This window comes from Octopus sinensis, linkage group LG4, assembly GCF_006345805.1.
Source record: "Octopus sinensis linkage group LG4, ASM634580v1, whole genome shotgun sequence".
NCBI classification, from domain to species: domain Eukaryota; kingdom Metazoa; phylum Mollusca; class Cephalopoda; order Octopoda; family Octopodidae; genus Octopus; species Octopus sinensis.
Genome location: NC_043000.1, coordinates 87,217,357 through 87,231,349, shown reverse-complemented (window position 1 = coordinate 87,231,349; position 13,993 = coordinate 87,217,357). Strand labels below are relative to the sequence as shown.

At 34.8% G+C, this 13,993-nt stretch overlaps 1 protein-coding gene across 3 annotated transcripts in view; it reads right to left on the bottom strand.

The window, feature by feature from the left end:
- LOC115210937 overlaps positions 1 to 13,993 on the bottom strand; it is a 172,850-nt gene that overhangs the window by 34,829 nt on the left and 124,028 nt on the right. For all 3 annotated transcript variants that reach the window (XM_029779727.2, XM_029779728.2, XM_036502233.1), the window contains one exon: positions 2,119 to 2,331. In XM_029779727.2, the coding sequence (XP_029635587.1) occupies positions 2,119 to 2,331 (213 nt within the window). The remainder of the gene's footprint in view (positions 1 to 2,118; positions 2,332 to 13,993) is intronic.

Genomic DNA, 13,993 nt, shown 5'->3' with positions numbered 1-13,993 from the left:
AACTTCTCGATAGATGGGATTTCTAATTTAAGCACAAGGCCAGAAATTGACTGGTACTTTGTCTTATCGGCCCCAGAAGGATGAAAGGCGAAGTTGACCTCGGCAAAATTAGAACTCAAAACATAAAGTGCCGGAAGAAATACTGTAAAGTATTTTGTCTGACGCTCTAATGATTCTGCTAGCTCACTGCTATTACTTGGATTTAGATATAAGATTAACTAATGCTTGATTAACTAATTTACCTTACATTTGTATAAAAATTTCAGAGTGTCTCTGATTCTGATACAAGAGGATAGTTATTTGTCTCGTTTTAACTGACTGCAAAGTAAGTCCGATTTCTTAGAAAATGGTATGCAATAGATTTGGACCGCTTCAATGAGGAGATTGTCCAGCGATGACTAGATTCAAAACGGTGTTACTTCCTGTAACTCATTAAGGTTTTATTAGGCATGCAACTTAGATGTATCGAATAGCCTTTATTTCCCTCTCAACGTTATGCTTATTCTAGACTTTGGGATCTTAAATTAGGCGCCTACAAGATATCAGTTGAAATAATTTTCCTTGAGAATAACTTTCTCTTTACCTAAACAAAGCAGTAAATGTCAATAAAATTAATGTTGCAGAAATTAATTAGTGATTTGCAAGTCGTCTATCTAAATATATTTATATATGTTGGTTTAGCAGACAAATTAATTATCAATCACATCTCTTATAGCGATTTGTTCATTTTAGTAAACTTCACATACGATCCAGTGCCATGAAGCCTTAGAAAAATCATAACAAATGAGATAGTATATCTTATTCACAGATGGTCTTTCTGTTCAATCCTAAGATTTAAATGGCGACATATTGCTCAAGTATTCTAAGTAAATGGAAAATACAGGATATTAATCCAAGATGAACGCAGACAGTCAATTGTGGAGAAACTATTCATAAACTTAGCCGGTTAAGTGAAAGACACTCAGGCTTGAAAACTTACTATTGGTCAGAAAATGATTAACGAAATAATTCCATAATTAAGATTTTTTAAATTATATTTAAATTATTAAATATATAATACGAATGACTCATACGTTTTCAGAAAACAGTAAAAAAAAGTTTGGGGCAGTTTCTGAAATCATTACTTAAGCACCTCAGAAAAGGGTTAAGTGTTGAGTAATGTAAGTAATAGCAAAAGAAGATACATCGGAAATACCTAAGACAAATTATTATAAAACATAATTTTTCTACACTTCAGGTATATTGTTATATGTTTATCTACAATAGATTCATCACAGTTTATCTACGTAGAAAGCATTTACTATTGAATCTGTGAAAATTTATTTCAGCTGATATAAAGTAACATTTATTAATGCGAATAGCATTCCTTCTGGGGTCGAGGAGCTGGGCAAAATGCTTAACGGCATTTCAACCGTCTTTACGTTCTGAGTTCAAATTCCGCCGAAGTCGACTTTATCTTTCATCCTTTCGAGGTCGATAAAATAAGTAGCAGTTTAGCACCGAGGTCGATATAATCGACTTAGTCCCTACCTCGAAACCGCTGGCCTGGAGCCAAAATTTGAAACCAATTTCTCATCTTTTCTACTTACGATTATAATTTCAATTGATTGAAAGTTATTTTTTAATCATATCTTTATGCATGGTAACCCACATTTAAATATATTTTCTTCGTGTAAACAAGAGATTTGCCAAATATTCCAGCAACATTATTTGGTTTTTCCTAATCAGAGAGCATCTACCTAACTAATTTAGTAAATGCCTGAAGAAATGTATTCAAACTTATTCTTTGAATTCCTTACCCAATGTCTATTCTGGGGAAAATTAAGGTCCCTTCTTTAAGATTGTATCATTGTTATTACTACTACATAAGCGTCTTAAGGTCTGAGTCCCAGAATCCTTAGAGCATTTTACTTTTTTCTGGCAATGGCTCTGTAAAAGAAAATACACGAATCGGAAAAATCAAAATATTTAAAAACATCTAAATCGAATCTGCCTCAACTGTTATAAGTAGATCTTATGATCAATAACTTGCGTATAGCTCTTTGAAATTAATTAGTAATAAGGTCATAATTTAATTGATCTATGTGACAAGTAAACCAATCGATACAAGTTTATTACTTTAGCTTTCTCAGGACTTCCATCGAATTTGAACCAATTCGTTTCTTCGAAGGTCAAATAATCGGAATTTCTATATCTGCTTCCTTCTTGTGCTTTAATGAAGACATTTTGGTTCATTACAGAAAGATATTCCTCAAACGGAATTTCTTTGTCTTTGTATTCCTCCCTCTGCTGTAACTGTTTCATCATTCTGTGAGTTCCCGCAATCATAACCTGAAAGACAAAAGTTAAAATGCAAATTCTTGTAGATTTCGTTCAAAAACATGCTCACACTCAACGACCAATATACCAATATGTCTGATATTTCTATAGTTATATATAAAAATAGCCAAACATAGGTTAACATTAAGTTATAAGATTAACTTACACTAGAGTATCATGCTTTATTTTGATAAGAATAAGGTTTGCAGTTGCTTCAAAGTTTCGACTTAGGGGTCTTTATCAGACTGTAAATTTCTTTGTATTTTCAAACCTTATTTTGGAGGTTCACCTTGGAGTAGAATAATGTTATTGCAAAACTCAGTTTTCTCTATTAAAGATGTCATACATCCCAAAGCAGTTAATTTAGAGCTAGAAGCTTCCATGTACAAAATTCATAAAAAAATGCAAATATCCACTATATACATAGATTTTTTTAACAATCCTTAACGTTTAATTAAAGACTTTGGAAAGAACATATTATTAAAACTCACCAATTTACCATCAAGGGTGATAAATTTGTGATCAAGAATTCGATGCGAAAAGATTGCAGCCAACAATGAAACACGGCAGCTATTCTGTGATGGTCTGGGGGTCAATTTGGAGTAATAATGTAATAGTGGAATGTGAGGGAAACAAACTCAGATATATATGTGTTCATATTATATAAAGGACTCCTTCCAATCTTTTCAAGTGGTGAAATGGTAAAAGAAGACTTTATTTATGGAAGATTTACTATTTATATGAATATATATATATATCTATTTATATATATATATATATATATATATATTATATATATATATATATATATAATATATATATATATATATATTCATATATATATTTATATATATATATTCATATATATATTTATATATACATATTTATATACATAAATATATATGTGCGTGTGTGTGTGCGTGTGTGTGTATGTGTGTGTGTGTGAAATGGTTGAATTATATTTCGTCATTTAATTTGGAGGATTCCAACAATCGATTTCTAATATAGGTTCTTCATATTTTGCTTGTATTTCACTGACGTAAGTTTGCAAATATGAAAATAATACTTGTATATGGTGTGTTATGTGAATTTATGGAAAGGTATCCCATAAATCATAAGAAATTTGTTAAAACTGGAGAAGAGAAGATGCTAAAATTCAAGAGAATTTTAATTCATGCATACGATCGTTTCAAACAGCAATATACAAACATTCAAATTCATCGTTCAATAGAAATATTTAAATTAATTTGATTAAATGAAATTAATTATATATCACTGTTTTCCTCAGGGCAACAACTATAAAAAACAATTATTACAAAGGGCTTGATAAAAGAAATAGCAGAGTATGAATTTGGATATTCATATTTATCCTTATGAGAAATACGAGCATCATAATAATGAATGTGAGTCTAGTTATGTATAAACTAAAACTAAGATAACTAACGGTTATTTGAAAATATAAGTGAAAATGCTTTATGAGACGTCCCCTCTATAGAAGAGTAAGGAGATAAGTAGTTATTTCTCCAAATAATCGTGTATGCAAAGGAAGTTTTATAGAAATGTCCAAATGTTTGAATTAGGACTTAGTCTGACAGTTATAAACAATACTAGATGTGGTTTGTATTTATAAAAATTTGTACATGAGAATGAAGTTAAATTAGAGGATGTAGTGTATAGATGGCTGCTGGAATGTAACGTAAACAAGCATTAAGGGGCAGAAATGCTTAAAGAGCTACGTAAAATGGAGTTGTGTTATTGTAAGAACTAATATTAGTTTGTATGTATTAAAAATGAGGTAAAAAAAACAGGTAATTAGTTGTTAATATTACAGATTTAGATAGTAAATACTTACTGTAGCTATAAATATTTAAAAGACAGTTCAGAGGTTTATTATTAGATGTAGTAAACTGAAAGCAACAATGTAGGGGAGATAATAGGGCTAGGAATGAAGAGTAAAAAAAAATTTAATTATGAGTATCTATATGTAACACATTGACTATGTTTAAGTATAAATAAAAATATGAGTTAAGAAACTAGCTTGGCATAAAGTAAGAGGGAAGTATATAGTAGTATTATGTTAGTAATAGATATTCAAGTAATAGATTATTGTGCATTATGAATATAATATAAAACATTTTTACGAGTAGTGGGTGCACATAAGTATACAAAATATACAAAATAATTCATATATAATCTCATTTAAAAAATCTTATAAGGGAATAATTTTGTTTAGTATATAGTAATACGATAGTAGAGGCATATCTGCAAATTAGTATACATAGATATAGGTATTCTAGTTGTTTTTAGATTAGGGTGTACATAAAGGAAGGAACACCATACGAAAATAAATAAATATACTCATGCCGGTGCAAAGGAAGAGATAAAAAGCCACACGGATATAGATATAATTATAATTACTCACACATATAAGAAAATGTTATTATATATATATATATGTGTGTGTGTGTGTGTGTGTGTGTGTGTGTGTGTGTGTATGTTTGAGTGGGACATACGTATATGTGCACACAGTCATATTAAAAATACATATTAGTGTTAACATATAGTTAATAAGCACATGGTTGTAAGCAATTTGGACACCAAGAAGTATTATATGTTTACATATATCAGCTGTAAGATATAATTAAATATCAGGTAGATTGGCAAGTAACATAAAACAGTATTAATTAAAATGGGTAAGTGGAGGGGATTTTGTTAGGGACATATTAGGCAAATAAAATAAATTATAAAAAAGATAGGTATATTATATACTAAGGGAAGATATAAAAACACATTGCGAGAAAGGAAGGTGTAGGAGATTTGGTGGGTCATGCAATTATTAGAAGGAAGACTTAAATAATAAATATATATCAATATAGTGTAAGTTGTGTGCAGAGGATGTGATGAGTAAACGAATTCCACAGAAAGGGTTAATATATAGAGATATTTTTAAAAGATAGAGATATTAGAAAAATGGAAATGTTATTAAAAAAACTAGTAAGAGGGAGGGGAAAATTATTTAATATTAATAAAAAGGAATTTGGTCGTGTATTTACATGAAAAAGCTTTTTCATCCCCAGTATTAATCAGATGTCCATTCATTCTCATTATATTGTAGCTTTCTTCCAAACATAACGTACAAATTTTGTTATTATATCTATAAGAGAGGGCAGAAGATAGAATTTTCCAAGATATTGAGTAATCAATATTGTTTCTTTTGAGGTACCAAATTGTTTTAGATAGACCCGTGCTATTCTCTTTTCTTGGGTCATTAAAGGAAGATTTATGATTATTGATTCTTGATTTTATAGAATTTTTCGTGCACCAAATGTATATATAGTTAGAGGAGTTATGAGTAGTAATAATAGTTGCCTGGTATACTACTTTCATTGTGCAATTTCTATCTACTTCACAAATATGTGGGTCTCTGCAATTACAATTTAAATTATTGGGTGGTACTATGGTGTTATGTCTATATATATTAGGGATAATGGAGTTTTGGTTTATATCATAATAGTACTTGTTAGTTATAGAATTATTGGAGTTGCTAGGTATATTTAATGAAGTTTTTAATAATAGAATAGGTCCAGTTTCTTATTGTTAAAAGAGATTATCCTTAAAAAGTTCTGGAGAGACTGAAAATCTTAGTAAGATTTTTCTTATTATTAAATATTTTTGCACATTTGGAGTTTTTAAAGTTTTTATTAATAATATTTCTAATAAATCTAATAAAATTAGATTTTAGATGTTTGGCAAAAGGTATTATGATCCAAATAATGATATTGTTGCTTTCTTTATTAGAGTGACGGGTAATGTTTGGCGGGGGGGGCGGTCAGCTATTCTCACACATGGTATTGGTTTCTTTTTTGCTATTTTATTCCTATCTATATTAATATGATTTCTGAGGTAATGTGTATTATTGATTGAAGGGATTAGGTGATATGAGATTATTTTCATTTTTTATGTTTATTTCATATTCTTATTTTTAAGAATATGCAAATGCAAATGTACGAAATAGCCTCGAGTAGAGTAGAAAGGATGGAACAACGATGCAGTGTGTTTATCATAAAATGGCTTGGTCTGCCGAAACCACTGAATACAACTGCACTATATGGAAAACCCGTGCTGCAACTACCAATAACATCAATCGCCGAAGAATATAAGGCAGGAAAGGCAAGGACAGTAATGATGCTAAGGTATTCAAAAGATCAGAGTATCCGGGAAAACCCTCCAAAGATACGAACAGGGAGGAAATGGAAGGCGGAAGAGGCAGTAAACAGGGCGATCGGAAAACTAAGGCACGCATATGTAGTCGGAGCGACGCAAGAAGCAAGAGCCTGCCTAGGGTCGCACAATTTCAGGCCATTTTGCAAGAGCAGTATAAAAGAGATGAAGGAGGCGGTGGTACACGAAGTGAGAAAGGAGGAAGAAGAAAGGCAAAATGTACATTTGGTGCAATGTAGTCAACAGGGACAGTGCCTGAGATTGGGAGGAATATGTGATCAGCCGCAGAATATCATGGAAGGAACTTTGGGCTTGGGAAAAAGCAAGAACATCCTTCCTGATCAAGTCTACCGTCGACGTTCTACCCTCACCGGCGAACTTAGTCCTGTGGAACATAAAAACAACCGATGAGTGTAGGTGCGGAAAGAAAGCGACGGTTAGACATGTTCTGTCAAACTGTTGACTAGCACTAGAAAGGTATACATGGCGTCATAATCAAGTCCTCGGCGTCATAAGCGCAGCACTCAAGGAGAAGATCGAGAGGTACAATAGGGGAGAGTATCCAAATGTGGAAAAGCACAGGAAAGTATACTTCCAGAAGGAGGGAAAAGGATATAAAACCAGGCCTACAAATAAAATATACGAGATAGACGAAAGATGGAAGGGATACTGGGAGCTGGCCACGGATTTGGAAAGACTAGTAATATTTTCACTAATAAAAACGACAAAAAGACCAGATTTAGTCCTATGGGACAGAGAACGGAGATAGGAATTTTGCTAGAACTGACAGTGCCATGGGAAGAGAACATCGACAATGCAGAGAAACGAAAAGAGAAGAGGTACGAAAAACTAATCGAAGAGTGCAGAGAACAGGGATGGAATGTTGAGTATTACCACCTGAAAGTGGGGGTTAGGGGCCTCATTGAAAGAAAAATGACAACGCTATTCAAAAGAAGATTTGTTTTTTCTAGCTCGGAGCTAAGAAAACTAATAAGGAGAGTACATGAAGCGGTCGAAAAAGGCAGCTTCTATATATGGCTGAAGCGAGAAGACCAAAAATGGCTTGAAAGTCATAACATGCCGGCGGAAAGTAACAGCACTAGGTGAGACAAGCTGACACTGAATTAGCTTCGTTGATTGACAGGTGACGGTCTCGTTTAGAGAATGCGTGGGCTAAGACTACGTGCCTTCATTGGTCAGATAAAGTTAAGACAGTGTCACGTGACAACTTGCTGGGGCTGCCTGCAGGAGCTTAGCAGCAGGTATTTAAAGGGGAAACAATTGACAAGACAGTCAGTCGCCCGCTGACACTCGTTGACGCTACATCAAAGAGGCCAGGGAACAGAAGAAAGAAGAAGAAAGAAGATATGCACCCAATACCAGAGCTGAAGACACCTCCGAAAGGGGGTGGGAGGCACGTCAAAACGGTATGAAAATGTCTTGAGCTAACTGGATCTTATAAAGGAACTGTTGTGGTAGCAGGCTACGAAACACGGTTGAAATTCCTCCTGTAATTAAGTATTTTTGGTGTTTGTTGTCAGAATTCTTGGGTTTATTAATATTAGTATTAGAATAGTTAGTTAGGTGGGAATTGCTAAAATTAATATAATTTTTTTCTTTTAGTAAAGGTTTGGTTATGGTGCTCATATTGATTAAGATAATTAGTATGTTTATTGTAGTTGTGAATTCCGTGTCTATTACTAAAGCTGTGTTGATGACTATTATTGAGATTTTTTATGTTTGTCGGAGTGTACTAATTCATCGGGTCACTTAGGTTCACTAATATTATCTATGTGGTTCATTTCAAGATAAATTTTGGTATCATTAGTATGATGCTGTCGTTTTTATTGTACATAATTTCATATCTATATCCTGCCTTCTTAAGTGCTAGGTTATAGTAGTCTTTATGTTTGTTAAAACTTTCTTCGTTAGATGATAACAGATTAATTCTTCTTTCTATGTTAGTGGTCAGGTTTTCTATATCACGTCACTTATGAGGCTCTCATAAGTGCTACTGGTAACATGGAATCTAGTACAACCTGTTGCATGGTCGGGTTGTCGGCGACTAAGCCGGCACCCCCACCAGACTATCTGGTGAGGAGGATTGCTAGAAACCCAGCAGGATTAAAAACTAGACCTGTTGAAAGGTCGAATGAACCTAGTGCAGGCTCAACGGCCACCTAGCAACAGCACGCGTACACAGAAATTCCAGGATGATGTCTTGCAAGCTGAAAGACCACTGGGAGTAAGGCACCCCTCATCTTCTGTTGAAGCATGTCTCTTGGAGAAGCTCACTCTAATATAAAACCAGATATGCAGGGAATGGCATTGGACATTTTGGGAATCTTTGGTTTGTGAGATGATGGAGCTCCCACATCCCTGAGCCTGCGACTCATATTGGCACCAGACATCGTGCTCCGGTTTGTCTCTGGATAATGTCAATAAAGTGGAGAGTGGGGTCTATGAGGTGTCGTGCAAGCCTTATAGGCCCTAAAACTCTGCACAGGCATTGCCGACCTCTGTTCGATATGTGCTGCTTTTTTCTTCCCTATATATATTTATTTTATTTTCCGTATATATGTATCTTTACTTTTAGTATATACTTATATATTTATTTATTTTTAGTATATTTTTATTTTATTTTTGTTCGGAAGTCCTGCGGCGATGGGAAGGTGGTGAAGCATGCAGATCTGACGGCTTGGAAGCATGTAGTCAGCGACCTGCATGTAAGTGGTCCATGCTAGATATAAAATCGTCTCCTTGTCGCCCATGACAGCGGTATGATTCGGTTGCTGCATGGGTGTCTGAGCAGCTCCATTTGAAGAGAGCACTGCTTAGCCGGGGGCCGGAGAGGTTCTAGAAAAGGTAAACTAAAATTGCCTGTCTTTCTATCTGGTTAGTTTAGCTCGACTGACGGATGTCCACCATGCACTCGAAAAACAAAGAGACTTTTATTTACAAAAAATGGATGGAACTTGAACATTTCATGTTGGAATGTGCGCACTCTATTGGATAACGAGTGATTGTAGGCCTGAAAGACGCACTGCATCTGTTGCTCACGAGCTGAAACGTTATAACATTGATATAGCTGCACTTTCAAAGACTCTATAGAAAGTGGTGGTCAGCTTGAGGGAGTAGGAGATGGATACACCTTTTTGGAAGGGGAAGCCGAAGGAGGAGCGCAGAGAGGCTGGTGTTGGCTTTGCAGTTCGATATGATATCCTTAAGAAGTTGGAGGAGTTTCCTGTTCCTATAAATGAACGTATAATGACTCTACTACTGCACTTCAAAGGTGGGCGGTTTACTACTCTAATAAGTGTCTATGCACCTACTTTGACTAGTTGTGATGAAGATAAAATTATTTTTTATACCCAGCTGAGAGCCATACTTAGAAAAAACTCCATTTCTGATAAATTCATTCTAATGGGGAATTTCAATGTCAGAGTTGGAGTAGACTGACAAATATAGAACTCTCTAGGACGTTTTGGTGTAGGAAAAATGAATAGCAATGGTCTCATGCTGCTGGAGCTTTGCGATGAACATGGACTTTACATTGCAAGCACTCATTTTATGCACAAAGGTGGTCACACAACAACGTGGATGCATCCAAGGTCTAAAGTTTGGCATTTGCTGGATTATGTCATCACCCGCAAGTGTGACATCTATGACATTTGTAATGTCAAGTCCTTTCATGGACCGGTATGCTGGACAGACCACAGTCTGGTGTGAGTAAAGTTTCGGATGATGATTAAAGTGAAAGAGAGAAGAGGGCTAGTCGGCATTCCTCGGCGTCTGAATGTCCACAAGATGCTGTGTTGAGGAAAGAGCTTCAGACTCGCTTGTCCAGCATTGAAAATACTACAGCATGGGAAGATTTTCGAGACCAGATTCTTCAATGTGCTGCTGACACACTGGGATATGCTACTGCAGACACGGAGACTGGTTAGATGAAAATTATGCTGAAGTTCAGCAACTATTGTCTGTAAAGTGCCATGCCCACAATGCATTGCTGCACAGAGGACTTTCAGCTGTGCAGCGAAATCTAGCACTTGCCCACTACAGCAGTGTAAAATCACTACTGCAGCGATCTCTCGGGAAGATGCAGAACACTTGGTGGGAGGATCTTGCTCGTAATGTTCACTGCTGCTGATGCAAACGACAGCAAGAAGCTTTACCATCTTATGAAGCAAGTTTATGGGCTCCAGATCAACTCCTTTACTTTCCAAGGAGTCTCCCACTCTATTTACTAAATCAACAGAAATCACAGGTCGCTGGAACGATCACTTCTCAGAACTCCTAAACCATGAGTCAGTTGTGAATGAAATAGTGATTGATACTATGCAAAAACTTATCATTGGCTCCTTAAATTCCACGCCCTTAATAGATGATGTAATGACATCAATAAGTAAATTGAATCTTGGTAGGGCACCTGGGAAGGATGGAATTTGTGCTGAAGTCTTGCGATTTGGTGGTGATTACATCATACAGTCCCTTCATGTGCAATGCCTAAGGACTGGAAGGATGAAATTATTCTCCCTCTCTATAAAGGAAAAGGAGCCAGAACAATGTGTAGTAACTACAGAGGTATTGCTCTACTATCAGCCGCTGGCCAGGTTCTGGCAAATATTCTTCTTACCCACCTGAATGGATGTCTCGTAAATGATGTCCAATCTAAATCTCAATGTGGCTTCCGTTCTTGTAGAGGAAAAATGGATATGATTTTCACAGCAAGACAGATGCAGGAGTGCTATAATCAGAATATGGATCTTGTCCAGGTATTCATTGATTTAACGAAGGCCTTTGATACTGTGAGTAGAGCCTTGCTATGGAAAATACTTGGCAAACTTTGATATCCAGATCACTTTGTATCTATAATTAAATCAGTTCATGATGGGATGGAGGATTGGATCAATGTTGGTGGTGTCATGGAAGGACTCATTCCTGTAGAGAATGGTGACAAGCAGAATGACATCCTTGCCCCAACTCTCTTTTCTTTGTACTTTGCTGCTGCTTTTACTCAGGCTTCTGCTACGGTTAGCTTTCTGGGAATATATGTCAGGTATCGATCTTCTGGCCGCCTCTTTAATTTGCGTCGATTAGCTGCCAATTTAAAAGTTTTTCAGGCTCTTATTAGTAACCGTTATGCAGATGACTGTGACTTAATCATTCATACAGTGGATAACATGCAAATACTTATTAATCGTATTTCTTCTTATGCACGGCATTTGGATTCAGCATTAGCCTGCACAAGACTGTTATCATGTTCCAGCCGGTACCAGGAAATCCATATATGGAACCAACTATCTTGGTTGAAGGAACAATTCTGAAAGTGGTAGAAAAGTTTGTCTAACTAGGCAGCACACTCAGTTCTTGCTCCCTGGATGACGAAATATCCTTCAGGATGCAGAGAGCAATTGATTCCTTCCGGTCTCTTCAGTCTCGTGTCTGGTCCCAGCATAGCATCACAAAGCAAACAAAAATTGCTGTGTACCGTTCATGTGTACTGACATCGCTCCTTTACTCATGTGAGACATGGACCCTTTACAAACGCCAGGTAAGGGTCCTTGAACGCTCAGACACATTCTGAATGATTGCTGGATCTTAAAATCTCCAGATATAGGTCCTGAGGACAGCTGATATCTTGAGTATTAGGAAAGCCTGAAACAGCTAAGACTGTACTCCCTGGAGCGAAGGCGGGAGAGATATGCAGTAATATACATCTGGATGATCCTGAAAGGGACTGTGCCAAATTTTAGCATTGAAAGCTACATAAATACCAGAACGGGTCGCTACTGCACAGTGCCAAAGATCCCAGCAATACCGTCGCGCTTCAGAACGAGTTACTGTAAAAGCTTTGGTTTCAGGGGACCACAGCTTTTTGATGTTCTCCCAAAGAGCCTTAGACACCTATACAAAGTGGACGTAGGTGTTTTCAAATCACAACTGAATCTCTTCCTATCGAGAGTTCCAGATGAACCTACCTCACAACAGGCGGCGCAAATGGGTGTAGCAGCATCAAACTCTCTTATTCCCTAAATGTCACATATCAAAGGAAGCTTTCAGTAATAGCAGTGTGGCAAAACTGTGGTGCCCCAGCATGGCCACAGCTTTGAGCTGAAATTGATAAAACAAATAAAACAAACAGATATATATATAAGATATATATATAATAATATATATATAATATAATATAAATATATTGTATATAAATAATATATATATAGGCGCAGGAGTGGCTGTGTGGTAAGTAGCTTGCTTACCAACCAAATGGTTCCGGGTTCAGTCCCACTGCGTGGCATCTTGGGCAAGTGTCTTCTGCTATAGCCTCGGGCTGACCAAAGCCTTGTGAGTGGATTTGGTAGACGGAAACTGAAAGAAGCCTGTCGTATATATATATAATATATATATATATATATATATATGTATTTGTGTGTTTGTCCCCCTAGCATTGCTTTACAACCGATGCTGGTATGTTTAGGTCCCCGTCACTTACCGGTTCGGCAAAAGAGACCGATAAAATAAGTACTGGGCTTACAAAGAATAAGTCCCGGGGTCGATTTGCTCGACTAAAGGCGGTGCTCCAGCATGGCCGCAGTCAAATGACTGAAACAAGTAAAAGAGTAAATATGTACATTATATATATACACGTATATATATAAGTATATATATACATATATATACATACATTTATTTATATATATATATATATATATATATATATACAAATACATATTTATATACACTCATATACATATATATGCATATACATATATATATACATATACTCATATATACATATATGTATGTATATATATGTATATATATGTAAATGTATATATATGTATATATATATATATGTACATGTATATATATATATGTTTGTGTGTGTGTATGTTTATATATATGTATATATATTATATAATATATATATATATATGTTTGTATGTATATGTATATATACATGTATATATATATGCATATATATAGATATATATATATATATATATATATATACATGTATGTATATATATATATATATATATATATATATATATATATATATATATATATATATATATATATATATATATATATATATACATATATATATATATATATATAATTAGATAAAACCCACTATTATGTAATCCAAACAATTATTATTTTATTATTTTATAATTAATATATGTGAACTAAAATCTAAAAGTATTAAATGTGATTGATTTGTAAAATAGTTTGTAACGTAAAATATTAGAGTATAGGTAGTGAAAAGATATACTATAGTTTGTTAATGTTATTCTCAAAGCTAAAATATATCTTCACAGATGAAATACACTTTTCTATCTATTGACTCTAATCTTTTAACCTTAGGTTTTTAACATGATAAATGTAATATGGACACCTGGTTCTACTTTTTAAGTTTCAAATTTAATTAACGGTGTTTCTTCTATAA